Below are 27,592 nucleotides of genomic sequence, written 5' to 3'. Positions count from 1 at the left end.
AAGTGAACATTGGGAATCCAAGACCCATCAGGGCTCTTTAAAGCTCCTTCTGTCTGTTCTGATCAACCGTTATTGAACTCTGACAGCTAATTAATGCCAAGGAGCATCTTAGAGAAGGTGATCTTTGTTGCAGAGGCACCAACTAGAGAGGCTGTTCCTAAGAGTTTTTTTTTTTTAAAAAAAAGCCAAACAAACTCCAAAAATACATTCCAAGTCTTTTATGTGTACTTTGAAAACAGAGGAGTACTCGAGACCAATTTTTAAAAATGCTGTTCTGATCACAGTGAAATGTTTAATGCTATATAGGTGCAATTTCAGCTAAAGGGGAAAAAAAACAAAGCCAGGGTTAAAGCAACAGCTTTGGGGATTTATTTTCCTTTGAAAGATGGGCAAGTGGCAGGAAAAGGGGGCTGTGTGTTTGCAAAGGAGGGAGAAGCAGTGACTGACATCTGACATCAGTGTTCCCTTTCTCCTCAGGGCTGTTGGAGTCATCACATACTTAAGGTAAATAAACCTGCTTGGAGAGACTCATTCAATATCCCTTAGTCCCGCATCAGTCAGAGCCTCCAGCACCTTCAAATGAGGGATTGGAGTGAGTGACGCATGGAGTCCTTCCACGACGAGGGCAATTTCTCTTGTCGTTTTTTCCTTAACTCTTTCCCGTTTGGCAAGGACTTTGGTGATTGTCTCTGCTTAGAGACTTCACGGCCACTCTCATGGGTTGGCTTCAGTCTTCTCCTTGCCCATTCGAGCAACCATCCTCCGGTAGCTGTGCAAAATCAAGCCCTTAATTCCTTACGTGCAAAACAGGAATAAATAATTCGGTCAAGTGCCTTGTCATGCTGGGCTGAAAGATGCTTGGGAGGTGAACGCGCCATTCGCCAGCATTGTGTGTCCCATGCATGAGTCCCTCAGGCATTTTAAAGCTCTGTGTAAGCATTTGTGCTTCAGTCAGCTGAACAGCAAATATGAGTCTAAAATCTATATCTGTTTTTATTTTATGGTGTTAAATAAATAAGCCTAACATGCAAGTCTCCATTTGCTGGAGAGAACGACAGAGGAACCCTTCTAAATATCCAGAACGGTGAAATTTCATGGACCCTTCCTGATTTCGTTCACTTGAGTGAAGACGCAAAGGATTTTATAAAACGGATCCTACAGCAGCGCCCCGCATAAGTGCCTTTTTGTGCTTCCTACGGACAGGGTGCAAAGACGGTGTCTCGGCAGCCAGGCCTGAGCTCAGCGGAGCTGCAGTGGTTTTAAAAAGTGAAAAGCTGAGTGAGATGAGCTGCTTTATGCCCTGATTCCAGCTCTTCTTTATTCGTTACGTGAAAAACACTTGCCTGTAGTTTCCAAAACAGGTCTGCTTCTAGTATGGTGATCGCCTTACTCCCAAGCCCCTCCAGGCAGATGAGTTTCTGAAATGTTTTGGAGAAGTGGGGAGAGCATTAGCAAATACCTGAAGTCGAGGGAGTTTTGCAGGAATTAAATAATATGAGCCACATTGGTTAAGCACTTTCAAGTGCAGAAGGAGGCTTGAAAGCAGGAATGCAGGCGCTCACCTTTTAATTTCATTTATATCCTTTTTGCCTGGTGCCAAAGCTATTTTTGCTCTGGTCACCTGGGGAGTCAAGCTCACTCCTAGGGCTGCTCTTGACTCCCTTAAAGAGGCTCTCTGCGAAGGGGGCCATGGGATCCTTCCAGGCAGGGAGCCTCAGCGCAAGAAACCTTTCCAAGACTGAAAAAGAAGGGTTGTTCTACCTCATGGGAAGAAAACGTTGGATTGAAAGAGTCTTTCTGTCTGGCTTTTTGGTTCCAAAACAGCAGCAAAAAGTCATACCTAGATGTAGGTGTGTGTGCATGCGTCCACGCAATGCAGGCACTCTCAGGAGAATCTTGCCGTGGTGGTTTAAAGTGCCTTGCTCCTAAAAGATCATCTTTTCTCTTACCAGAGCCAGGCCTAGTGCTTTGGACTGTCTGTCCCACAAGTGGTTCATGGTAAGTTTGTCCTGCTTCTTTATTAGAATCATCAAATAATTGAGGTTGGAGGAGACCTCTGGAGGGGCAGCTCTCAAGGCTACGCACCCTGGTTGTTAACCATTTCCTGTTTTATTTTTTCTCTTGATCTCCTACCTCTGTCCTACACAGAAGCTCAGGCCTGGCTCTCCGGAAGTAAAAGACACCTCGATGTTTTCTTGTTAGGATGTCTTTCCTTTCAAAAGATAAAGATTCCTACTGGCATGAGCAGATATAATACGTCTGTGTTGAGAGGAAACTGTGGCTTTGCAGAGAAAATTTGTGGTTTATATTCAAATGCCTGGAATCTCTAATGAAGGATAGGAGTTTAAAAAAAATGAACTGAATTCACATATGTATTGGACAGGGTTTGCTTTTATTGCTGAGAAGCTGTTTGATGTTGTCTTCAGTTTAGCTATGAGGGGATTGTGGGATTGGTCTATTATAATGAAACAAGTGAGTACTTCCCTAAATTAAACAATTCCAGAGTGAGGGAATCCTAAAAACTTCTCAGGATATGAAGTCAGGATTTTTTAATCAAATTTTTTTTTTGCTCATTCTACTTTTAATTTCATTTTTGACAGCATAATCTCCCCCTTGATGCAGCTCATTTCATTAATACCAAGCAGCTCAAATTCATTGTGGCTCGGAGCAAGTGGCAGGTGAGTAGACCTAAACCTATGTTATTTGGTCCTTCTAGTTGTATTTTTTTTTTAACTACATTTGCATCTTTTGAAGTCTACTGGGGTAGGACAGTGAGTGCAGCAGAGATCTTCTCAGGTTGGCTCTGAAGGAGGAATAAGCCCAGGGCAGAGTGGTCAATGGATGTGGCAGAAGGAGATTATCCAGGCTCTTACTGCAGTCGTGGGTTGTGTACTGAGGTCTTCCAGCAGGCGCTGAAAGAGGACTAAGACACCTGCATTTAGGTGTGTACATGTAAGCTAAGTGGGTAAAGTCCTGCTGACATCAGTGAGACCAGTGTAGTCAGCAGAGCCTTGGAAGGGTTCAGCTCACCCAAAAGCAGATGCCTACTGCCAAGGAGCTCAGTGCCTGTATTAGCCACCTCTCCATTGACTATTCTGGAGGCTGTCTCACCTGCAGACAAGTCTGTGTAGACACAAACAAGTGCCTTCATGAGCAAGCTGGATCTCACCCCATGTTCAGCTGACTCATGATAACCATTTGGATGTCCCTTGGCTTAGCCCTCTTCCTCTGAGTGGACTAGGAGTCCTCCCTCTACACTATTAGCAGCACACCCATGGACCCAGCGTGGTCGTGTCTCGGCTGACATGCACTAGCTTGTAAAGTCATGGTAAGTCGATCGTGTGTCACAACTCTCAGTGCACGGGGCACAGGATTCTGTGCCAGTGATTTGAATCTTGGCATTTTAAAGTTTCTGTAAGTTTGGTGTGAGAGTAAGGCTGCAACTCGCATATCCATGCACGCAAATCCTTTCTCTGAGTTAGTATCTCATTGTCAGAGTCCTTGACTCTCCTCAGTTATCAGATGTCCTCAGATAACACCAGTCCTTTTGCCTACTGTGGATAACTCTGGTAAGGTCATGAGCTAACGTTTATAAAAGTCCTCTTATGTGGTAAGTGCTACCAAGATACTTGTTATTTATAGAAAGCGCCCATAAACTTGTCATGAAAATTTGGCTTTTCTTCTGTTTTTTGGTATTTTTATGACGTTCATGGACTGTGCCACTTTTCTTTTTAAGCATTTTGTTTCCTTTCTAATTCCTATAATAAGTACTCATATGAGAGCAGAGGGATTTCACAGAAATATGCCAGTAGAGTGTAAAGTAGGATTTTGAAGTCAAAACGACTGAAGAACATACATGGACAAAATCATCTGTCCTAATGAAAGTGCCCATAGGATACCTGGTTGTGTCTATGTTAGCTAGCCTAGTCTGTCCTTGTAATCAGTAATGAATTATAGACAGGTCCTAAGAAGATTCCTCTTTTCCTGAAAGTTGTCTAAAACAACCAGGTTTATTGCCTTCTGAAGATGCCTGTTTCTCTCTGTTGGCTGTGAAGGAAGACCAGCTGCTCAATTTCAGCTGAGATGTCTTATACCTCAGAAGTTAGAGCAGATGAATCCTACCTCCTCCAGTGTATCAGGTCTTCTGTTGGCCTAAGTCATTATAGGTCATGCTGCAGTCAGTGGAACTAAGGCCGTTCACTCCAAGTAGGCTCTCATCTGATGTGTTCAGTTAAAACTCAGATAGTTATGTCTCATCTTTTCCCATCTGCTTTGAATGGCCAAATATTCTTTGAAAATCTCAGGCAGGATCCTGATTCTCCATTCACAACAGGAAGTATGTTCCCTAAAGATAATATAATATGTCCCCCTAAAGATAATATAGTTTCATCTTTGTGAATAAGAGAAGGGGCAGATTCAGAGAGCAAATAAGGCCTAAACCTACTCTATGTGTTATTAAACTAGTCTGTGTGGTCTTCAAGAATGCAGAAGATAATTTTTGTATGTTTGCTTTTACCATACTCACACCATGCTTCCATCTGATTGTGCTGTATTTTGTTGTGCTTTTTCAGCGGTCTCTGATGTGCTATAAATCCATCCTGGTAATGCGATCCATTCCAGAAATCCTAGAAAGGACTCACGACAACACCTCCCTGGCCATCTCCCGACATCTTATTGAAGAAAGCACTTCCTCCAGTACGAGCGGTTCCTCTTCAGACAATGAGAACTCACACTTCCCCAAGAAGAGACACTTCGGCTCTACCCCTGAACTGCACTTGTCCATCTTTGATGCACCAAGCAGCCAGGAACCTCCAAAACATGCAAGTGAAGAGAAGCACTCCAAAATCTTGGTGCCTCCAGTAAAACCCATGAGGAGGAAGTATGCTTCAGTGAAGAGTGAGGTGGGGGACAAATCACCTACGGAAAGCAAAGAGCTCATGGCAAGTACCGCAGGACAGAAGGAGGAGGAACTCCATCCCAAAATTCGAGATGAAGGAGCAGAGCAGTCCCCAAAAAGCAATGCAGCTGAACCTTCGTCAGTGAAGATTTCCGTAGATGACACATTGGATCTACATCAGAAAGAAAAAACAGACACATTTTTATCTGATAAGGACAAAACTGAAAAGGTTGGGGATGGGACAGAAAAACCACCTATATGTGTTCCTAGAGAGAGTGTCATTAAAAGCACTTTCTACAGCCAAGCAGCTGAGCTTCCTGCACGGGGCTCTTCCTCTCCGGGCAGAGAGCTCAGAAGGCACTTGGACAGAGCCAGGAGGACTTTCCGGAAAGCTGGATATTCAAAAGTGCCCCTCAGTGGTCTCCGTGAACCCCTTCTAGAACAGTTTGAGCTGGAAGAAGAAGAAGAAAGCAAGTCTGATGATGGAGGGCACAGGGAAAGTCTCCTTGGTCCCTTGACCAAATCAGCTTCATTTGACACTGCAAGGAAACCACCGCATCCTGCCATTGCTGGTTCTAGCCGAAGCCGTTCACTGGACGATTACAGGCTGAGGGCCTCAAGGTCAGTGTTGGAACAAGAAATTTTGGAAGAAGACTATGATACAATATCACAGGAAAGTTGCCCTGAAGGCAGTCACCACTGCGACATTTCCGCTGAGCCGGGCAAGGGATGTTCTGTAGATATTTCAAAGCAAGAGGATGCTAGCAGAACCAGAAGGAATTGTTCAGGAGAACAACTCTCTGCTTCCATGCAATGTGAGGGTAATGGATGCCCAGCTGTTACTGTGCAAAGGTTATAGAGACTTCCAGTATCACCTCATAGGAGTGAGAATAGGAAGCATTTACTTAAGAAGTCAAAAGCTGCTCACATGGAGGAGGAAGCTGATGATTTAGAAGGCAAAAGCCCCATTCTGACTGCTCAGCGATCAGATATACCCGCATCCTCAGTTCAAAAGCATGAAGGCATTCAGGCTAAATCTCTCCCTGGGAGTGCTTCTGAGACAGCTCTTCAGGGGGGCGAGCAGTCCATTTCAGCTCTTCCACAGTCAGCGACCACCTCCAAGTCAGCCCCCACAAGTAAGGGAGAAGTGCATCTGCAACAGGAGTCAAAGCCCTCTGCTGACAGCACTGACAGCCATCCTGATCTAAAAGGTGAAAGCTTCCTTATTAAAAGGACTGCTTCAATTCCACCCTGTAAAGACAAAAGCCAGCAGCATTCACTTCAGAAACCTTCTGCTCACAGTGACGCTAAGTCTCATCTCATGGAGCACGATAGGCCTGCTGTTTTAACAAGCCCACAGACAGAAACAGATTCACCTCCAGTATGTAAGGACAAAAGTCCGGAACTTTTTGATCAAAGCGTTCCAGCCACTACTGTCTTGGAGAGCAAAGAGCCAGGTTTCCGAACCGCTCTGCAAACAACTGACAAAGATACTCACCAGAAGCTGAAGACCTATAAAGATGTGCGATCTGCTGTCTTGGAGGATGAAGGACCAGGGATTGCAGGGATTGCTCCAGTATCAGACAGTGATGGCGAAGGCCAAGTGCACAAAAGGCCCTCTGTTCATGTAGGCACAGCATCAGCAGCTCTGAAGGGAAAGAGTCCCGTCGTCCTGGAAGTCCCACCACCGAAACCAACGCCAACTTCCATCTCCGACAGAGCACACCAAGCAGCAAGGAAACGGCCGGCTTATAGCAAGGAGAGGCTTGCTGCTCTGAAGGGCGAAGGTTCAGCCCTTGCAGAGGCTGTTCCCGTTTTGGTCCATGAGGCTGAAATCAAGGGAGCTGTGCACTGGAAGGCTTCTCGGAGCAGTGGCACGGTGCCTGCTGTTCTGGAGGGCAGACCCCCAGCTGCAACTGTTTCGCCACAAGATATTCGCCTCCCTTCAGTGTGTGAGAGTGAAAAGCAAGAACATCCACAGCTAGCACTTCGTAGTGAGGTGAGATCTGTTGTCTCAGGAAGTGGAAGCCCAACTGCTGGGCAGCCTATGCCTGCTTCTTTCTCCAAGACCGAAGGTCAGGCATATGAGCAGCACAAGGCTGCATATCACAGTGGCAAAGCTTCTGCTGCTCTGGAGGGCATGCATCCAGGTATTTTAACTGCTTCGCAGCCAGAAGGTGCCCCAACTTCAGTCTATGAGCAAGAACATGAGGAACACCCAAAGGTTTATGGTGAAGGAAGAGGTGCTGCTTCAGTGAGTGGAAGCTCTGATGCTAGAAAACCTGTCCCACCGTTGCTCCGTGGGAATCAAAGTCAGGAGCTCTCACATCACAGGTCTTCTTTTTACAGTGATGAGGAGTCTGCTGCCCTGGAGGGCTTAGTGGATGAAATGGTTTCGCTGTCTGAAGAGATGGATGTTTGGGCAGAGTCAGTTTCTGCTCAGGAGGAATGCAGAAAGCACATCTCTTCTCCCACAGAAATGTTCTACAAAGAGCCTGGTGGCCAAGCACCCATGGAAAGTCCCTTTCCTTCTGGTCAAAGCAGTAGAGGAGGAGAAGTCTCTGAGCTGGATGATATCACAGAACCCTACCTTGCTGTGCATGAGGAGTCAGATTTACTGAAAGGACAGGAAACACAAATGGCTCCTCATGAATGTGAGCATCTGGAGGACTTAGCGTTTGAAAGCCCCAGTTCTGAACAAGTAAGCATTTCCCAGACTGATAGCTTGGATTCTGGAAAAAAAGCCAGTCAAGTGTCAGTGAACAAAGACACTGGTAAACAGCCAGAAGTGTCTTTAGTGAAAATCAAAGATCTGTCAGATGAAGCACCCAGTCTTGGCAGTGGAACTCCAAAACTTGACATATCAGAGGTAGAGCCCGCCTATTTGAATTTCTCGGATTTGTATGACATTGTCTATTTTCCATTTGAATTTATGAACTTTAGGAAGCCTCCACCCAAAGCAACTGGCAGGCGATTTATACCTTTTAGTGAAAGGGCAAGGTCACCTCCTGCAGGACATTTGCATCAGGATAAAAGACTGTGCATCAGAGAAGAGGCAGACGAGAGGAACAAGCAAAACCATTTGAAACTATCTGAGAATTCAAAGGCAACTAACCTCTTAGCCATGGGGAAAGGGTCAGAGAGTCATAAGGAAATGTACAGCTCCCAAAAGGAGCCGAGCGGTAAGCAGAAAAGCTCCTACAGCAAGCCAGGACTCTTTAAACCCTACGGCAGATCTCATTCAGCAGAGCGGTCAGTGGAGCAAAGTCTGAAGAAGAAAGTTAAAGCTTCTGTTGCCCATATTTCAAGAATGCTGAAAGGAAAGACAGCTGCTGAGCAAGAGACAGAGGAAGGTAAATATTTCATTTTGTACCTTCATAGATCTGCTGGTATAACTGGGCTCCGCTAAACCTGTCTTTTACGTTTTCTGCAGCGTATCTGAGGCCCTGGCTAGACAGTAACTGCAAAACTGGCAGTGGCAGGTTTGGAAATCAGCTGTCCTCAGGCTGTCCCCTAGCTCCCTGTTACTGCCCCTCTTCAGGGCAAAGTCAGCTGAGAGCTCATGGAAGCGGCTTGAATTCACCTGCCTTAATTCGCACAAAAGCAGAGCAGGGCTGGATGACCCAATGTCCCAGCTTCTACCCCACTGACAGAAGAGCAGCAACGTGCGAAGGTTGGGAGATAAAACACTGCAGTTACTTCTGCTGTTGTTGTCTGACCGTGGCCTTAATGACAAATCTTTAAAGCTAAAGAGACTGGGTGAAGTCGGTGAAATTACCGCAGGATGTATACCTAAGTTAATGGTATTCAGGTCTGGACAATACAATCTGTCCTTACTTCTCTGCCTCCCCTAGATATGCCCTGTTCTCCCGTTACATCGTTCTGTTTGTAAAAGCTGTCACAACTTTTTGTGTTGACTAAAGGCTCATTAATAAGGAGGCCTGTGACTGCCGAAATATTTATATGTGAAGTGCAGAACTGTTTGCTGTAAACGTATGCCACGGGGAGAATAGTGGACTTGAATAACTTCTTGTCCTTTCTTTGTAACAGAGATTGGTGTGCTGGGAAGTGAAGCAGTAGAAAAAGAACCATTAACAGGAGCTGAAGGATCTTTGAAGAGGAAACCGGGACTCTCTTCATTCAAGTTATCAAGCCTCATGCCAAAGGAGAAAGGTATTCTTCATTGCCTAAGTCATCAGCTAATTTTATCATGAGATATCACTATGAATACAGCTGCGCAGCTTGAGGCCAGTAGCTAAGGATGGATCTGCATAGCTGTCCTGAGATAGTCCTGGACCAACCCGTACAAAGCGAGCCAGACTCCTCTGTTTATATCATTACTAGTGTCCCTGCTAAAACTCTTCTTGTGGCCATGCTTGCAAATTGGAGCCATTCTAGGAAGCTACTGCAGAGGACTAAACTCGACTTGTACGCTATAAAGAGAAGAAGTGGAGTGTCCAAACACCAGACAGCAGAAGAGGGAATAGTGAAGCTGATATTGGGGAGTTTCCTAGGCTCCAGTCCCGTGTGCACGTGTAAGGGCCAAACAAGCTGTTGCAGGAGACAGAGCTGTGAAGTGAGCAATGTGGGGGCAGCCCCCCTCAGATGTGGCTGCTCAGTGCTGGCTTTTCCTCCGAGGTCTGTCTCTCCAACTAGTCAGGGATCGTGGGCATTTCCAGCCACTGCCTCGACCCTGTTCCTGCAGTCTCACTCGCATTCCCTTTATTCAAGCAGTATTCGGCCAGAGCCCCGACAAGCCCTGGGAAGGGCAGGTGTGTGAAGATGGCAATTAATCCTGGGCACTGTGGATTAACAGCACCACAGAGACACGGAAGAAACCCTGAAGTCTCCCTTTGCCATGGACACAGCAGATTTCATGCTCTAGGGCTGTTTTCTCCTTCCACCTCCAGCTTTTCCCTCCTCCTCTCTCTTCCTGTGTTGTCTTGGTCTGATCCCCTCATCCTTGGGCTGTCATCACTCAGTTTTGCCCACATATATAAGCTAGGCCAGTAGAAAACTCCTGCTGTGGCATATATCTCCTCTGAGGAACTCTGCTGCCTTTGCTGTACCAGCAGGGCTGTGCAATGCAGATGTTCCTCAAGTGCCTTTCAAGGGTCAAATCTGCCCTACTGTCCAAAAACAGTTAAATACATAGTGAGCAATAAAATTCCCAGAGGAAGAGCGTGGTGCCTAGTGTCCGCAGGAAAGTTTGGGACATCAGAGAGAGAGCCGTCTTGGTCATAGTGTATGGGCAGTCATGCTGTGTACGTGGGACTGAAGGGGCCTTCTTTATTTAAACGGAGCCCATATGTTAAATGTCCAGGGGATTCTCGAGAAAACAGTGGTCAAATGAATGCCAGAGCATGAACAAAATGTCCTCAGACTGGTCAAAAATGTTTTTTGATGTTTTGCATGTAACTATTATCAACATAGCTCTGCTGGCCTCTCTGAATAGCTGCTGCTCCTCTTCTTTGCAGCACCTTCATTTGTTGAAGAGCTCATAAACCAGGCTACTGCCGTAGGACAGTGCGTAACTCTGTCGTGCCGGACGGCGGCTCACTCCTCCCTGCACATCAACTGGTTCAGAGGTGACTTTGACACTCCTTTAGAGAGGTCCTAGCCTCCGGGGTAGGCTGGGACGAGGGCGGCTGAACGCAGGAAAATGTTTTAGCCTCCTCAGTATAAATTTGCACGGTTCTTAATTTTCATATCCTCTGCCTTTCAGATGGGATACCCATCCACAGCAGCAGTCGGATCCTCATCTCAGCCACACTCAAAAACTTCCAGCTGTTAACTATTCTCTCTGTTAATGCTGATGATTTTGGTATTTACACCTGTGTGGCCACCAACTCCCTGGGCTCAGCATCCACCTCTTGCATCATAAGAAAAGCTGGTAAGAGAGGAAGTAGCTAGATTTTTTTTTTTTTTTCTGCTTGTGGTAAGTGGTGTATGCAGAATTGGTCAACTCTTGAGGATTTGTTCCTTGGTTTTCCCCCCTGTGCTAGCTGTGAGAACCCAAGTGAAATCAGGAGACCTTGGGACTTGACAGTCAGAAGCAGAGTGGATTTTAAACAAGAGGACCACTGTGATAGCTAATGCAGCTGGCATTCAGGGGCAGGCACAGCAAGATAGATGCTGAAGGTTAACAGAGTTAGCAGACCTAGTTCAGTCTGGCAAGCAGGTTTGGAAGCTGAAGGTTGCCCCAGGTTTGGAAAACAACAGTACTTCTGGCCCTGGAAAAACGTGACTCCCTTCCATGCACTTGGGAGTAGGGTATCTCACCTGAGCTTTCTGTAGATAGGTTCAGGGGAAAGTTTCTCCTTTGCCTGCTCTAGTCCACATCCACAGCCCTTGCCGTTTGGTAGCAGGGCACATTTTGCACTGTGTTCATTCCCTCTTTTCCACTTTTTAGTCTCTCTCCTAGATTCAGAGCCAGTCAAGTAACACTGCAGTTAGAACCAGGTTTTAAAATCTTTGCTGTGTTTAAACTAGGCACAGTTAAGTTACTGTTCCAATAGGAATCATTTTTTAGAAATAGATTATCTGTAACAAAAAATGCCGGGTGTGCAGGAATATGTCACAGCAGTGCTATAGATAACAGTCATTTTCGTGCCTCCTCTCGACAGAAGTTCCTCCAAGCCCTCCACCCCCTGACATCGTGGAGGTCTACAAGGATGGAGTGCAGGTGGTCTGGAAACCTGTGGAAACCAACACCCCCGTCCTCTACACTCTGCAGTGCAAGAGCGAAGGTAAAGTGGAGCCTTATGCCTTACAGAGAACATCTCAGTCTGTATGATCTCTCCACCAGCTGGGTATTTTTTTTTTTTTTCTGAGAAACAACTATTCCTCATTTTAGCATTCTAGTTTAGAGTTAGGAATGAAAATCATACTGCCATGCTTTAGCCACGTAAAAGTTCGATGCTGTGCTGGCTAGCCCTGCATGCAATATGTATACTTATGCATATACTTAAAAGGCTTTGCTAAGGTGTGAATCAAAGTAGGTCTCATGGAAACGGTGACCAAAAAGTGAACTGTCCGTGCAAGAATACGCATGGTTGCACAGGTGGTGCCAAACACGTAGTCCTGAGTAATCCTCTCAAATTGCAGTTACGACGGCATTATACATAATAGCACCCAGCAGCAGTGATTAGCAGTCACTATCATCCTTTACCTGGGTTTTCTTTGCAGTCAGTGGAGAAAGATGGCATCTCAAGAAGGCAATCACCCTCTACTAAATAGGCATACGTTCTTTCTCCATTGACTACAAAGAAAGTTTAGGGTGAACAGCCAGGACAAGATGACAAAAGTTCGGCAAGACTGCGTGCCATCCTTTTGATGCTCTCTTCCAAGGCTTGCTCCAGAATCTGCTGAAGTCAGTGGATGTTTTTGCACTTAATTCCATGAACTTTGATTCAAAGCCCTAAGCCTGTTCTCTCTCATGGGACTGCTTTTGCAGTGCTTATTATGAATACCGCTACTAATAGTCCTTTCTATTGCAGTCCTGCATACACAGTCATTTGAATTGAATGGTTCCATGTTGTTTCTTTTAATTCTCCTAACAGACATGCACTTCATTCTCGATTAACATGAGCATGGGCAGAAGCTTTCTGCCCGTTTACTCTGTGCTTGATGTCAGATGCTTTTCCTCCAACACAGTCTTCTTTATTGTTACTTCTTTTGAAATAACTGAAATAACACAGGCAAGACTTTGGGCAAGATGTTCCTATTAGGAAGAAAAAACAAGAAACAGCATCTGCTATCTTCACTCACATTCTGTGTATTTGGCAGGAACGTGCAAAGTCGTGCTTTTCCATATGCAGGCGGATTAAGATAAACAGAAAACAATTCATTCTCTTGTCCTTTATCTGACAATAGGTTTTTACGCACTGCCTCCGCAGGCATGTCTCTGATTCTGAGCCATGGCTGCTCCTTCTTACACGTGCACACACCATAATTCAATCAGTACCCAGCTAAGTCCTTGACACCTTTGTTGTGGGTGGTGAAATATTGCCTGTGTTACGGCTTGAGATACTCTGTTGTTTTCAGTGTTTATTTGAATGAAAGCATGGGCTTCACCTCAGTCGTGGTCAGGAAGTTTGAGTTCAGCCTTGAGCACGGTGCCAATGTCAACGTGCGGGACACAGCAGCGAGTGAAATGTTTGCAGGGATTTTCCAGCTCCCACCTTAGTCCCATGGGTAATGACTCCAGGACAAACCGTCAATTTTATTTTCTTGAGAAATCACTTGAGCTTCATAACAGTGGAGTGAGCTTGGCCCTGGTTTCAAATACTGGGTTTCCTAGGAGGATGTTAATGGATGGTTCTTTTGTGAAATCCTGCACTTCATGGTTTCAACAGGATTCAAGATAGGACCAAAGGGGAAATACAATGCTTTTTGTCAGGGTTTTGTCTGGAGTTCTTCATGTATGTTTGCACTTGAGGTTGGTGGTATGAATTAGAGAAACAGAAACTGTACAAGCAAGTTGCATCATTCCTCTGTGACAACATTGCCACACCTTGGACTGATTAAATATAAAACAGCTGGCTTCAGAAGAGAGGAGGTTGCCACATGCACAGCTAGTTAAAACATCTGCAGAAGAGGGCCATAACACACGTTTTCCTTCACTTAAAGATTGCACTGCTTTTCCATATTTCTGGCACGTGAATAAAGTTGACGCAAAGAAAGAGTGGCATGACCGTCCTAACCTCTTTCCCTCTTCCCTTGGCCAAGATGGGGAGTGGAAGACCCTTGCTACGGACATTGCTGACTGCTGCTACTACGCAAATAATCTCTCCAGGGGGTTCGTTTACTGCTTCAGGATTGCCTGCATCAGTAAAGCAGGAATGGGCCCTTACAGCGACCCATCTGGCAAAGTGAAGATCAGTGAGCAAGATGAAATGGGTAAGCTACTTGGTTATTGGAAAGCATTTTGCTTTTGCTGCATCGAGACAATTGCACCTTTTTAAATACGGCTTCAGAAGTCAAGGGGGAGCGAATCAAGACCAGTTGCACTTGGCTCAGGGTGTTTTGAGACCTTGGCCTCTTTGGCTGTCTTATTCACAAGTAAATTCTTTCCTAATTCTGGACAGAATTAGCAGAATATCTGTGTAAGGCATCTAGAAACTGTAGATCACGCACTGAAGATAATATGCTTGCTAGGCCTTTGGATACCACTCTGTTTTGAGGTGAGATCATGAGGAAACAGGCCTGGGACAAGAAACTTGTTTCTTGAGGCATTAATCTAATAATACGTGTCTGCCTTCAAGTCACCTATTGTCAAATTCCTTTTTGCAAACGTGTCCAGCATTTCCAAACAGATGCTTTAACGTGTCAGGGAATGTTTTAATATTTCCAGGGAGCCCTCAGATAGAATTGCATGCCAGGACCAGAGCAACTTGTTTCAGCTGATGCCCTGAAATACCCAGCTGAAACAAATTTCTGTTCCTTTGGCAGCATCTTATCATGCACTGATGACTGGTTATGTGAGAAGACAAGAACCAGTAGCTGAATCAATAGTCAGCAATTGCAATGAAAGGTTTGATATCATAGTCATAGGACACAACATACAGTCAGTCTCATATGGTCTGGAGTGATGACACCAGGGAACTGCTGTGTGGTCAGTCCAGGATTTGTTTGCATTAAAATAGGATTTGGTGTCACAAGTGGGAGACAACATGCAAACTTGCCTGGAGAAAGCTCTGCTATTGTAGTTATCTTTGTTCATAAAGAGATAGTGGAGAATGGCTCAGAGAGGCTGTAGTTTCCACACAGAGGTGTTTTGCTGTGTAATCCACATCATTTTTTATCTGCAGAGTTTCATGCTACAATGCAGGACTTCCCATCAACTGCTACTGAAGAAGAGAGTGAAATAATAGCACCGTCCGAACCTTTCCCAACCTACCAAACCTATGCCTTCCAAACAGAGATCAAAAGGTAGGTAACTTAACTGAGTGCTCAACTAACCAGAGTGAAATGCTTCATGTAGCTAGAACTTAGAAAAGTGACTTTTATAAAAGCCCTGCTCAACTACTAGTATGGTATTTTGATGAAAACGCCTCCAGCAGCAATGACATTGGACATAGAAACCTGAGATCATTGGCTGAGCAATCTTTGTTGTGGTTTACTAGGATTCACTCCTGCAATAGAGTGGCTGTACAATTTAGAGGCAGAGGAAGGAAGTGCCGACTGTGACAATAGTTGCGATAACCCAGCATAGGGCATGGATGAAAAATATGCAGTGGGATCCTGTTGACTTTAAAATACAGAAGCTCCTGGCTCTTCCAGAAATAGCAGAAGTTTAACTTGCCTTTGTGTTCCTTTGTACCAGGGGGCGTTTCAGCATCGTCCGACAGTGCAGGGAAAAAGTAAGCGGCAAGACATTAGCTGCTAAAATCATCCCTTACTGGCAAGAAGACAAACAGGCTGTGCTCCTGGAGTACCAAGTCCTGAGGAAGCTTCATCACACAAACATAGCTCAGCTGAAGGGAGCCTATGTCAGCCCACGGCACTTGGTGTTGATCCAGGAGATGTGCGTGGGACCAGAACTACTCCATTCTTTGGCGCTCCGGTAATAACACATGGAGGAACTCCTGGAGGGAAGGGTTTCTGGTCGGGGCTGGTGTCGGCAGCAAAACAGCTGTTGTTTTCATTTGTCATCTTCGATTATCTCTTTCCATCTGTTCCAGTGGGCTGTCATTGCTAGATTTGTAGTGCATTTGTTCTGCGACTTCTTATGACACAAGAAGGTGCTTAACTTCCCTGCCTGGTTGGGGCAGAGGACAATTCAGGGCCATCCAGTTTAGAGGTTGAAAGCATCGTACGGTAGTTGATATGAAACTCTCTCTCCCATAACAAGGAGATTACTGTGGCTCAGGAAGCCTTGTTTCCCCTCCAGATCGTTTCTCATGATGGCTGCAAACAAATCTGCTGAAATCCTCTGATTAAAGGAGTGGGAATGGTGGGCATCAAATCTGCATTTTTATCTCTGCACCACCACTGCTTTCTCTGTAGTGCTGTTCACACAAGCCTCTGAACCTCTTGCATCCATAAACCAGACTCAAAAGAGGGACCAGCCTCTCCATATGTAGTAGATTCCCTAAAATGAGTAGAGTTGCTTTTGCTGGGCTTGCAAGGACCTCATGGGATTAGACTTCCAGGGGAGGATGACAGTGAGTGGAGAGTAGAGCTCTTGAGCATGCAAATAGGACACCTCTGGTTTCTATCCCCTTTCTTCTACCAGGCCCTTCTACTCAGAAGTGGAGGTCCGAGATTACCTGTGGCAGATCCTCAGTGCGGTTGAGTACCTCCATGCCCACAGCATCCTGCACTTGGATCTCAGGTCTGAAAACATGATCATCACTGAGCCCAACCTGCTGAAACTCCTGGACTTTGGCAATGCACAGTTCTACACACAAGACAAAGTTATTACCATGGACAAGTGCATGGACTATGTTGAAACCATGGGTAAGTACAGAGTTGAGTCAGAGCAACCTTGGCCTTTATGCAGTCCATGGTAAATAGAGTCAGACTGGGCAGTTGGCCACGGTGACAGTTTACAGCTGGTCCCAGCAAGCAAGGTCTCCCTGGTGCTGCCTTCTGATAAAAGTCTGTGTCTGCAGGAATGGCTGGCGGTGACAGCTTTGTCACTTGCTGACCATGGGGAACACAGCCAGAGGTCATGGCCAGCACCACTCTGACTGCAATCCATGTGCCCTGAGTTGATGGGTGTAGTGCCACCGTCCTCGCTTTGCCTGGCTGCCGTATGTAGGGCTCAGGAGGAACCACAGACAGCCTGGCATACCCAGGCCTGAGACTCGACTGGCAAACCACAAAGCTGACATCAGGGATGTCCCTGAAAGCCACAGAACCCCTTGTGAACATATGCTATATCCATAGGAATATTCATGCTCTAGCCCTCATATTCCCATTGGTGTCATGGGGTTGATAGGAGAGAAGAGACATCTGTTTTTTACCAGTGAGGAGGAGACCGGGCCCTCAGCATCCCCCGTGGGAAACGTACATGATACATAAAATGGGAAGTAGTAAACCAGCCAGATCAGGAGGTGCAAGAAACCCCAAAAAACAAAGCCCCTTAGAAATGAGCTCAGAGGTGCCCATTGGTTTTATGTTCTCAAAGTTTCATTGCATTTATGACCCATGGAGATGTCCTACCTCGAGCACCTCCCTGTGCTAGATGGTTTTTTTCTCCATCCTTTGGGGAATGTAGCAAAGTACCGAAGTACCTACTGCTTTTGTGCTGATCGTAGTGCTGGAGTGTGGAACAGAGCTTGGTTCACTCGCATTTGCTTTTCTAGCTCCAGAACTGCTGACAGAGCAAGGAGCCCTCCCTCAGACTGACCTCTGGTCCATTGGAATCACAGCATTCATCATGTAAGTCAGTCTGCCACAGTAGTCACTTTAAAAGTGCAATTTCAGAGTCATCAAGCAGGGGTGATGCATTGACTTGGATACCTCAACCTCAGTTATGTCTTTTCTCCTTGGCGATGCCACAGAAGGGTGATGGAGGGTGTGCAGCTGGCTGCCCCGTGCCAGGATGCTCATGGCCCAGAGATGTCTCCAGATGGAGCAACGAGCTGCCTGTATAGCTCCTTTATTCTAAAAGTAGACCCAGCAGCTGCTTGTGTTTCTCACTCAACTTCATTTCAAAAGCCCCAACTTTAACTGGAAAATTTGAATTACACCAAATGGCTAAGCATCCAAAGTCATAAAACCCACTGAAGAACACTGCATGACCTTCCTCTCACTGCTGGGTGGGAATTCCTGGGAGCAGAAGCATCTCTGGAGTGGCCTTTCATGCTGATTAGTTGTTCTTTTGGGTTAGGTTGAGTGCCAACTACCCCATCAGCTCTGACATAGCCTGTGAATTCCTGAGAACGACCAGGAAGGGGAAAGTGAAGCTCACGCGATGCTATGCCGGTCTCTCGGGAGGGGCAGTGTCGTTTCTCCAGAGCACGCTGTGTGCAAATCCCTGGTAAGGCAGTGTCTCCTTTCCCAACAGGACAGTTTATGCAGATCCTGGTTATTGCCCCTTCTTTCTCTCCATTTCTTAGGAGCTTCCTCACCCAGCATGGCTCCTTGACTGATGTTCTCACATTTTTGTGTCCTGGGGGAAGGCCATCAGCCTCAGAGTGCCTTCAGAGCCCATGGCTCCAAGAGACAGGTTTGGACAACAGACAGCAAGCGCTGGTTACCTTTCCCACCACCAAATTGAGGAATTTCCTCATGGAACGGGAAAAGAAAAGGGGCCTGCTGTGCTCCAAGTACGGCCTGATGATTGCACAGTGAAGCAGATGAGAAGACGCCGGTGAATTGTCTCCCTCCCCGCTTCTGCATTTAGTGTTTGGCACTAAAGGATACTGTCAAGTTACTGTGCATCAGCTGAGTTAGGGTAACTGCCTGGAGTTGTGCATTTAGCTCTCTGTGAACGCAGTTTAGCATAACTGTGAACAAATCCAATTCTTGCATTTGCCACAGGGTAGGAATGAATGCCTGGACTGTTAGTATGGCTCATCTGACTGATGGTAACTTGACAGTATGTGTGTCACTTGGCTCCAAGCTTCCTGGAATAACCAGGACGGATTTGTCTAGCCAGTTCTGAATGGGACTAGCTACCATCCCCGAGTAGCTTTGCAAATCCTTCCCTGAAGTCAGGAAAACTCCACGCATGCGAACACAAAGACTTCTGCCCCTTGTCCCAGGACGCGGCACCAGACACCCTTTCAGATGTTACTGCGCTGCTCGTCCCACAGTAACAACCGCAGCAAGGTTTGAGTGATGGATGGGCTTTCTCACCTGCCTGCAATCCAAAAGAAGTCAATAAACAGTTATGATCAGAAAATAGCCCTGAGGCAAGGAGGAGTTAGAGAAGGTGATAATTAGACTGTAGGATGAAATCAGAGTAAATATCAGAAAGCTTCGCCAAGGGGAAATAGTACGAAGTGTAGCACCTGCCTCTTTCTGAGCTGATGGTGAATAGCAGCGTATCTAAGGGCTTTGGACAGAAAGGCCCAACCGGATAAAGCTCTGAGCAGCCTGGTCTGAGCTGATAGCTGACCCTGCTTTGAGCAAAAGATTGGACTGGAGAGCTCCTGAGGTCCCTTCCAACCTGACTTACCCCGTGATCCTATGTATTTGCCAAGTACCAGACAAAAGGGTGAAGTGGTGGGACTCTGCCAGCATCCGTGGGCGGCTGGGCTCAGCATGTTGCTTGCCTGGCCAAGTACACAACCAGACAGCACTGTCCTCACAGGGCCTGACCCCGGCTTAAACACAGGGCTTTGCCACCCAAGCTAGAGGAGAATACTTCTAGCTGTGAAGAAGAACCTCCCTGCAAAGTGTACCTCCCTTTGCAGGAGGAGTAATTAAGCGTTATGTGTGTGACAGTGTTAGCGTAGATGGGGGCTTTCCAGTAACTGATGAGTTGCATCTCTTCCTTTTCCTGATCCTGCAAGTGGCGATAGCTTGCTTGGCTTTGAGCAGAGTTACTGTTCTCCATGAACGCCCAATGTTCATGGTTTGTAAAACCATGAAGCTCTGCTTTTCTTTGGACAGGCATTTGAAGTCTCCCACTAGACCTTGAAGTAGACTTGCCTGTCACATGAGATCTTAAAGCAACCCCTCCCCTGTCTTTCTTTGTCTGCATCCATTGTCTTAGAAGTGTGTTAAAGAGCAAATGTGCAAACCTGTGAAAAAGCAGCTTTGCCAAGCTGTGACTTGGAGTATGGGCTTCTCTAGGAAAGAAGTTCCCAGAGGAGGCGGATGGAGAATTTTAGTTGTGTGGCCTCCCTCACAAGCAGGCTAAAAAGGGCCTGTGCAGCAAGCCCTTTCTGAGCACATCCGAGGCCGTTAGGCAGCTGCCAAGCCTGGAAAGCAGTGTGTGAGTGGGTTGCTGCTGTGAAGTCCCTGCCTTGCTTGGCTCCCCGTAGAAAACGCACTGTTGCACTGTTTCGGATCTGTGCATTCAGCCTGCCGCAGGATATTTCCACATGTGGTGTGACAGGGTGGAAGGAGCTTGGCCACAGGACAAATGCCTGTTCCCAGGCTTGTGGGAGATGTGGCAAAGCCAGGGAATCTCAGTGACATGGTTACGGTCATTTTGCTAAATGCCTGCACATTAAAAGCCGCCCTCTACTAGGGTAATTACCTAGAGCGTTATAAATTTTCAGCACAGCAACCGTGTTGTTGAATGAACTGAAGATCTCTGGCTAGAGGAAACCTGTTTTGACCTGTGTGGTCCAGGTGGTATCTGGATAGAACGTACTCGCTCTGCCATAGCATGTACAGCAACTCTTCTACCGACACGAGCAAAGAGAAATTGGGGCTGGGACTGACCAGCAATTGCACTCAATCACGTAGTAGTGCAGTTCTCACCTTTGCAGGCCACAGACAATAACGTGCCACAGATAACTTTACACTTCACTCTTCCTGTCAGCCTCGGTTTTAGATGCTGAGATTCCTGGAGTCTCAGGGGGGGACATCAAAGACGCTTGCAGGCCGTGTGAACAGTGCGTTGGAGAAAAGTGGGTTAGACGGTGCTTTCGCTTAGGATGGCTTTAAATGTAATTGCACAGCAGTAAAGGCATCAGACGCAATAATGACCACGACCTCGTTATGCGCCGAAGATTTATGGCTAAGAGACCTTGGTAGTTCGAAGCGCAGCGGCTGTTTTCTGGGGGGTGCACAGGCACACCTATCCAGAGACGTGAAAGCAGTGCCGTGGGCAAATGCCGTATGCTTTGATTCTTCAGAAAAATCCAAAGCATCCTCAAGTTTCATGTACCTCTTTGTTCTTCAGAAGCTGCTGAAAGGCACTGCTTTCCTTTACCATGGGTGGTATCAGCTGTATAATTTCTTTGTACTTATAACCTCTGTGTTCCTTTGCGTTTCTGTGAAGTGAAGGATGTATCTGTTGGTTCTGCTGAGTTCCTTGAGTTTTCCTTAGGAGCAGCGTGTGATAGGATGCTTTCTCAGAGCAGCAGCTGGCTGCGTCGAGAGGGAGGAGAACCGGAAATCGGTTCCTGATGTATTACGGTTTAATACCGTCGTGTAGAAGTGACGCTGTTTAAACAGCGGCAGCGCTTTCCATCACATTCAACCCCATACTGTTCGAAACCCAAAGCGTACAGCATTACGAGTCCTCTGGTATAGTACAGAAAGAGTAACTGAGATTAGAGGAGCTTTCACTGTGCTGCGCAGAGCAGACACGGATTAGACTGTAAAGCTTTGAATGTCAAAGTTATCTTGCCTTCATGGTGCACGAAAGAAGAGAAACCAAAGGTTTCAGGGCCAGACTCCATGCCCGATTCTCTGGGGGGCAGAGACATTATGGGAGATGGGCACTGTTATGAGATCCGGCCCATTAAACTTTTCAGAACCCCGGATTCCTTCGGATTTAACTTATTTTACGAATTCAAGGAGGTTTCCGTTGGCACAGCCTCGTTCTTTACTCTTGCTGGAGCACTTTGGGTTGGAAAGCTCAATGTCGGGGGACAACCTGCCTACGCGTAAAACTTGGATTGCCGATTAACTCACCTGGAGCTTTGACGCTCCTCTTTCTTGTATGACTCCAATTAAGTGATTTTTTGCTTCTCACATTTGCATGCACCTGAGCATGTCTGAAGTCTTTTATAGACTCAATATTGTTTTGTTAACTAATGCTAAATAAACCGTTCTGACAAAGAGGTAAAGCTAGATTTTTCTGCGGAACCGTTGTCGTTGTCATTATTTTTATATCCTTCCACAGTATTGTTGTACTGTGTTGCTGCCAGAGACCTTGGGGGTGTGAAACTGCACCCTCGCTATGTAGCTTCTGAATGGCCCAGAAAAAGCTCCTGCCTCATTAGAAATAGAGACTAGCTCTGGATACCGCTGCCAAAGGTACCGGGGTGGTTCTCTTTACAGCGTTTAAAAGGTTCTCTTTAAAGCGGCCATCTGAAAGTTCCCACGTTGCTGCGGTGTTGGAGCTCCCTGAGTCCTTCAGGTCATCGCCCAGCTCTGGGTCACCTCTCCCGGCCTTACCCCAGGGAGCTGCCAGGAGGGGAAGGCCCAGTCGTGCACTGCTAATGTGCCCTCATGGGGAATATGCCTAAGGAAAATGCAACGTATTATGTTGCCTCCATTTCCCAAACTCAGTCCGTGTTTGCTCAGGACCTGTCCAACTCACCCCGACCCAAGCGAGGAGACCCTATGCCATGCAAGTAATGCCGGCATGTATGCACCAGGCCCTAGCCATTTATGACCCTCATGCAAGCCAGCTGCACAAAAAATCCTCTCTAAAGCGTGCCTTGAGGTGGGGATGTCACTTCGTCTTCCCTTCATAACCAGGACCCATATGGGGCTCCCGCACGTGTCTCCTGGTGAGTGAGAGGCTGGAGCAGTCACCAAAGGCTTTGATGCAGCCAGCGCTGGTGGCTGAGCGATGTGGAGTGGTGGGAGAGGTTGGTGAGCTGGCTCGAGCGCTTGGGACGTGTCACCTAACGGCACAACAGCCTCAGCTGGATGCCCACGGTGGCGTGATACGTCTGCCTGTTTCGCCCGGGGGCAGGTGTACAGGAGCTCTGAGGGTTTGAAGAACCCCCATCAAGACCAGAAGGTGCTTCCAGTCTCCCTGAGGTTCTTGCCGTCACTCCTGTCTTACGTGGACGTGTTTTCCTTCTCCCTATCTAATTTTCCTCTCTTTCCTCCACAACAGCCTGAAGATAATGCCAAAGGAAGGGCACCCACTAAGCGATACTTGAAGACAGCGGTGGGACAGAAGGCATCGCAGCCAGCCAACTTCTGCGCCAGTGCCACCTCGCAAGCACGGCTCTGCTTTCTGCCCCTCGCTCGGCATAACCGGATGGGTGCCAGCTCATTGCTGCGAGAGCGTCAGGCCAGTTTTTTGGATAACAGCATTAGCTTCAGGGCCTGACTCTACTGGGAAACGGGGCATTTTTATTTATCCTAGTGGTGCCCCAGGTGCTTGACCACTTCTCTCTGAATTTTCCAGCGCTATAAGGCCTGTAGTTTGCCCTCGAGATGCAGTTACAACATAACTCTGGCCTCCGGAGAATAAAGCCAAATTTGGCTTTGATGTTTTGACACACCTGAAAATGTTTGAGTTGGGTTCCTCGGTCATATGTAATCGCCAAAGTCCAAGGTTAGCATCGGGGTAAAACCAGTCTGCTGTCCCCCGGCAAGGCTGTGCTTTAACTCTTGTAAGAGCTGCTGTGACCGCGGAAGGGAAGAAGCAAAGCAATATTTGCAAGGCAAAGTTTTAGCTTTTATTGGGCTGGCTGTTACAGGTGCATAAAGCAGGGATGTTTTGTGGCCCAGAGGTAGCTGTGGCTGCAGCCCACGGGTGATCGAGGTTGTTATGGTCCTCGCTCCTGCCCCAGTCCTGTCTTCTCCTCCACCACTCCCCGACCGCCACAGCCCCCTCCGGCCGTTGTGGGCTGCTCCGCTGCTGGAGCATGCTGGGGGAAAGAGGGGCCAACGGGAAGCGGGGTCGATGCACCCTGGTGTCCCCCGCTGTCCCCAAGGGCCCGGAGCCCTGGGATGAACCCAGTGTCTGCCCTTGCCATCGCCTTCCCCAAGCGGGACTGGCAAGAGGACAAGAGAACGGGGGCTGAGTTTGGCAGGGGGGAAGCCCTTGCCAGGAAGCATCTTCTGGGCAATGCCACCAGCCCATGGGGCTCAAGACCAGCTCTGCTGGTTAAAACCTTGACCTGGAGAAAATAAAATAAAATTTAATTTTAGCTACACTCTCTTTTCTCTCGCAGGAGGGCAGATCTGCTCCTGGCCAGCCTGCAGACTCGGACATTTCTGGGCACGTTCAACGAGCTGGACTGAACCAGTGATTTGGTTCGGTGCTGTGGGGGAACGAACCCAGCTGTAGGTAGCCACGCTCCAGCCGCGTTACAGCAGGTGGGATGAATCCAAACACACACACACAGATGCAAATACCCTTTTTATCCCCAGCAGCTGTGCACAAGACACTGGGCTTGAACGTGCACCCGCTCGCAGCCCTGGAAAGGCTTAAATCCACGTCTTAAATCATGCAGATGCATGAAAATGGTACCTTAGGTTATTACTGATGTTTGCAACTCCCTTTGCCTCCCAGTAATGTAGCAAATGAGACCAGCAAGCTCTCTCCTCTTCTTAGGTGTGAGCAGTTGTGTGTTGTGGGGGTGTCTGTGGTCAGTAGGTCCTACCTCTGCTCTGAGGGGCGTCTGTCTGGGGACCTCAGGGGAATGCATTTTAACCTGATGCCGAAAGGAGATGACAGGCCAGACAGTGCTAAGCCCACGATGAAACCCTTGCAGCTGCAGAGAGCATATTTATCGTTCTCCAACCTTTCAGTGCCTTTCTGAACGCAGTGAGACGTTTCGGATTGACAAGGGGAAAAGTGGGGAGGAGGGAGACAAATCCCCAGCGTGCGGGCTGATGCCATTCTGCCGCGGATATGCTTCACGCGGAAAATATGCTAGGATCTCTGCTTGCTTCATTTCATTTCAATACATCGTTAAGAGTCTGATAACAAAATAACACAGTCCCAAGGCTAAACTGAAGTAAAAACAATACAATAACCATAGACACAGAGCAGTGAAACGTGCAATGGAAATAAAGAGAAAAGCCACAATAACTGTTAAACAAGCAAGGTCATACCAGCATTCGCTCTCACGAAAGCGCTCTGCACGGATCCGATACCCGTGGGAGGAGTTTTGTGCAGTTTATTTCACCAACAGCTCCTAAACAAGCCAGGAGGCCGAACGTAACGAGGCTTTTCAAATTAAAAGCGCGGCCGGTATCTGAAGCGAACGTCACGAATGGGCTGCATCGTTCCAAATCCCCAGCGGCTGCTGTCTATCGGCGGGATCTCCTCTTCTCCGTCAAGCAGCTCCAAGTCATAGTAAGTCAGCATCAAGAACACAAACAGTTTCATTTCATTGGTCGCGAAGAACCGCCCAGGACAGATGGATATCCCTGCTCCCCAAGGCATGCTGAAATACTTCAGCTTTTTCCCATTCTTGTAGAAATCTTTCCTGGTGCCATCTGGGTTTAGGAACCGGTCATATTTAAATCGGTGAGGCTCGGGATGGATTTCTGGGTCCATCTGCACAGAGGCATGTGGGAACAAAGCCACCCTGTCTGCTTTGCGGAGAGCGTACTCTGTCCCGTCGCTCGTCTTAAGGGTCATGTCCTGCAGGACGGCTCTGATAAGGATTGGGGCTGCAACCAGCCGCAGGGTCTCCTCTAGAGCACTGTCCAGAAGAGGGGTCTGGTTTAACATGTCCCTAGTGACGTTAATTGGTGGCCTACCTGGCTTCACTTCCTGGCCGCTCTCCCTGGAGACTTTATCCACTTCTTCCTTCACAGCCTTCATAGCTTCTGGATGTTTCATTAGATAGAAGAGGAGCCAGAAGGCAGCTGGGCCAGTATTGCCTTGGGATGCCCAGAGGAGCAGAAACATGAAACGATCCCTCATGTACTCGGGAACCCCGTTTTCTGCCAGGGACTGCTCTTGGTCACTTACCCACCCACTGATGTTGTCCTTCTGTCGGCTCTTCTTCACAGACAGCATGCTCCAGAAGAGCCTCTTGAGCCGCTCAGCTTCAGTTTTGTCTTTGGGAGGCAACACGGCATAGGCCAGGCGAGGGAAGAGGCGGTCGTACTTCCGGAATTCATAGAACAGCTCATCAGAGTGAACACGATCGTGCTCGTTAGCTTTCTCCTTGTTGTCTGCCCCTTGGTGTGGCTCACTGCCGTACAAAGCCAGGTACCCAGCTCTGAAGATGATGTTGTAGCAGTAGTTGAAGAGACTGTCCTCTTGCCACGTTCGCTCCCTCTCTCCTGAGTTCATCTTGAAAAGCATCAGCTTCTGCAAGTTCTCCATCATGGCTTGTGTCATGACAACGAGTCCATCCCCCATCAGATGCTTCGTGCTTGATAGCTGAATAATCTTGTGGCTGGCTTCAACGGACTGGTATCCAAAAACCCGGCGGACCAGTTCGGATGCAAACTTCTTAAAGTCTAGTTTGGCTCGCGATTCCTTCACTATGGCGCCAAAGCAAAAGGGGTCCATCACGAAGGTGAAGTAATAGCCTCCGAGTAGCACTGTGAAAATATCCCCGTGTTTTCTCTGCATCCTCTTTAGAAACTCTGAACTGTCCTTTCTGAAATCCAGGGCGTAACCCAGCCACGGGATGTGACCCTTGTCCAGAGGGGGCTCATTGGCTCTCCTCCTTCGAAACGCTCCCAGGAGGTAGAGGCCACCAAGCAGCGATGCTACCAGGGAACAAAGAAGAGTTACCCAGAGAGCCATGAGAGCTCTGCGCCCGTCCGGGGTTTTGACCTGGCCTGGGGCAGGAGAAGGCTCTTTATTCACATCTGGTCGCTGATAAGCTGAGGCACAGCTGACAACCTCAGTCCCTATTGGTGGCAAGTATTTACCCTTCCCCTGCAAAGCTCTGCCGCTTATACCTGCCTTTCCTTTCACTGAAGACAGATGTTTTTGAGCATGGAAAGAGCAGGTACAATCAGGGCAAAGGTACGTTACAGTCACGTTGGAGTGACTGGGCTGCTGAGCGAGGTTGATGGGTTTCAGCGTGTGCTTTGCGGGAACTTAAATTACTTTTTCCAGGCTAAAAGCTGCACCTGCATTGAGCCCTGCTTTTTGAAAAAGAAAAAAAACAGGGGGCAGAGAATTTCACTCTGTGATTGCTGCCCTTAACACCAGGCTATGGGCTGCTGGCTGAATAAAAGAGACTAAGAGATTGGAAATGCTGCTGTCAATGAGTTCAGGAGAGAGGAAGAGGGGTTAAAAACTGAACTGATTCGGTCTTGAAAGCCAAGAGGAGGAAAGAGCGCCAACATTTTGAGGTTCTCCAAAACCCAGTGCCCCATAAGTGTTCTTTTGGCTGTGCGAGCACTGCTAATCCGTACAAGGGCAAAGCAACGCAGGTTCACCTTCCCCAGGGTTGAGGAGGGTTTAAATCAACCACTGACCCAGCTCTGCCCTCCCAGTCCTGGCTCCCTCCCAGCCCCGATCTCTCGCTCGCGCTGCGCAGGCTTGGTCCCCTCTGTGGGTGTCCAGTCCCTGCTGATGTCCCTCTGCCCTCCTCCTCGCTCTGCGCCCCGCAGCCCCCATCCCACCCCATGTCCTGTGCTTTTACCCATTTTCCTTGTGCTTTTACCCATTTTCCCTGTGCTTTTCGGTCTCTCCTGCTCCCCATTCACCCTCCAGACTTTTCTGGGCTCCTTCCTTGCTAGCTCGGATTTTAGCCGCCCCAACTCCACGTCCCCTGCACCCTCCTCTGGCCCGTGCTGGTGGCGGGGGATTTTCCTCCCACGAACCATGTGTGTCGCTGGTTACCCTGCCCAGATTAGAGGGCCAGCGCCTGGCACCGCACGCTGGGACACGCACGGTCCGTCCCCTTGCCTTCCCGTCCAGCCCTGCTCCCCAGGGAGCCGCAGGCTGCACGCCTCCACTGCGTTAGGCTGCAGCACCCGGGAGCCCCAATTCGGCAAAAATTGCTTTTCTCTTTAACCCTTTTTATGCTCCAGGGAAGCTTTTTTTTTTTTCCTTTCTCCAGCTTTCTCAGGCAAATAGTCCACCAGACACACATGGACCATCAGGCAAATATTTCACCCCCAAGCTCTCGGCTGGAGGATGGAGGTATCTCTGTTTTCCTTAGC

At 47.8% G+C, this 27,592-nt stretch overlaps 1 protein-coding gene across 2 annotated transcripts; it reads right to left on the bottom strand.

Annotated features, from left to right (window-relative positions):
- Positions 1-1,221: 1,221 nt before the first annotated feature.
- On the bottom strand, positions 1,222-26,509 carry LOC136991307 (5-beta-cholestane-3-alpha,7-alpha-diol 12-alpha-hydroxylase-like). 2 transcript variants are annotated; one of them, XM_067292024.1, is made up of 2 exons: positions 24,563-26,285; positions 1,222-1,418 (listed from the first exon to the last, which is right to left on the bottom strand). In XM_067292024.1, exon 1 carries the CDS (start codon positions 26,217-26,219, stop codon positions 24,687-24,689), a length of 1,533 nt encoding a protein of 510 aa, XP_067148125.1. In that variant the 5' UTR covers positions 26,220-26,285; the 3' UTR covers positions 1,222-1,418; positions 24,563-24,686. The 2 variants fall into 2 exon arrangements, with proteins under 2 accessions (XP_067148125.1, XP_067148126.1); XM_067292025.1 differs by lacking the exon at positions 1,222-1,418 and adding an exon at positions 23,140-23,622 and having other exon boundaries at positions 24,563-26,509.
- Between the last annotated feature and the right edge of the window lie 1,083 nt (positions 26,510-27,592).

The sequence above is a fragment of the Apteryx mantelli genome, chromosome 2 (genome assembly GCF_036417845.1).
Source record: "Apteryx mantelli isolate bAptMan1 chromosome 2, bAptMan1.hap1, whole genome shotgun sequence".
Lineage (NCBI taxonomy): Eukaryota > Metazoa > Chordata > Aves > Apterygiformes > Apterygidae > Apteryx > Apteryx mantelli.
Note: the sequence above shows the minus strand (reverse complement) of the source record. Positions and strands in the feature narration are given on the sequence as shown.

Bases quoted from the DNA above. Each gene is read 5' to 3' on its own strand.
- LOC136991307 (XM_067292025.1), bottom strand. From the start codon at position 26,219: ATGGCTCTCTGGGTAACTCTTCTTTGTTCCCTGGTAGCATCGCTGCTT.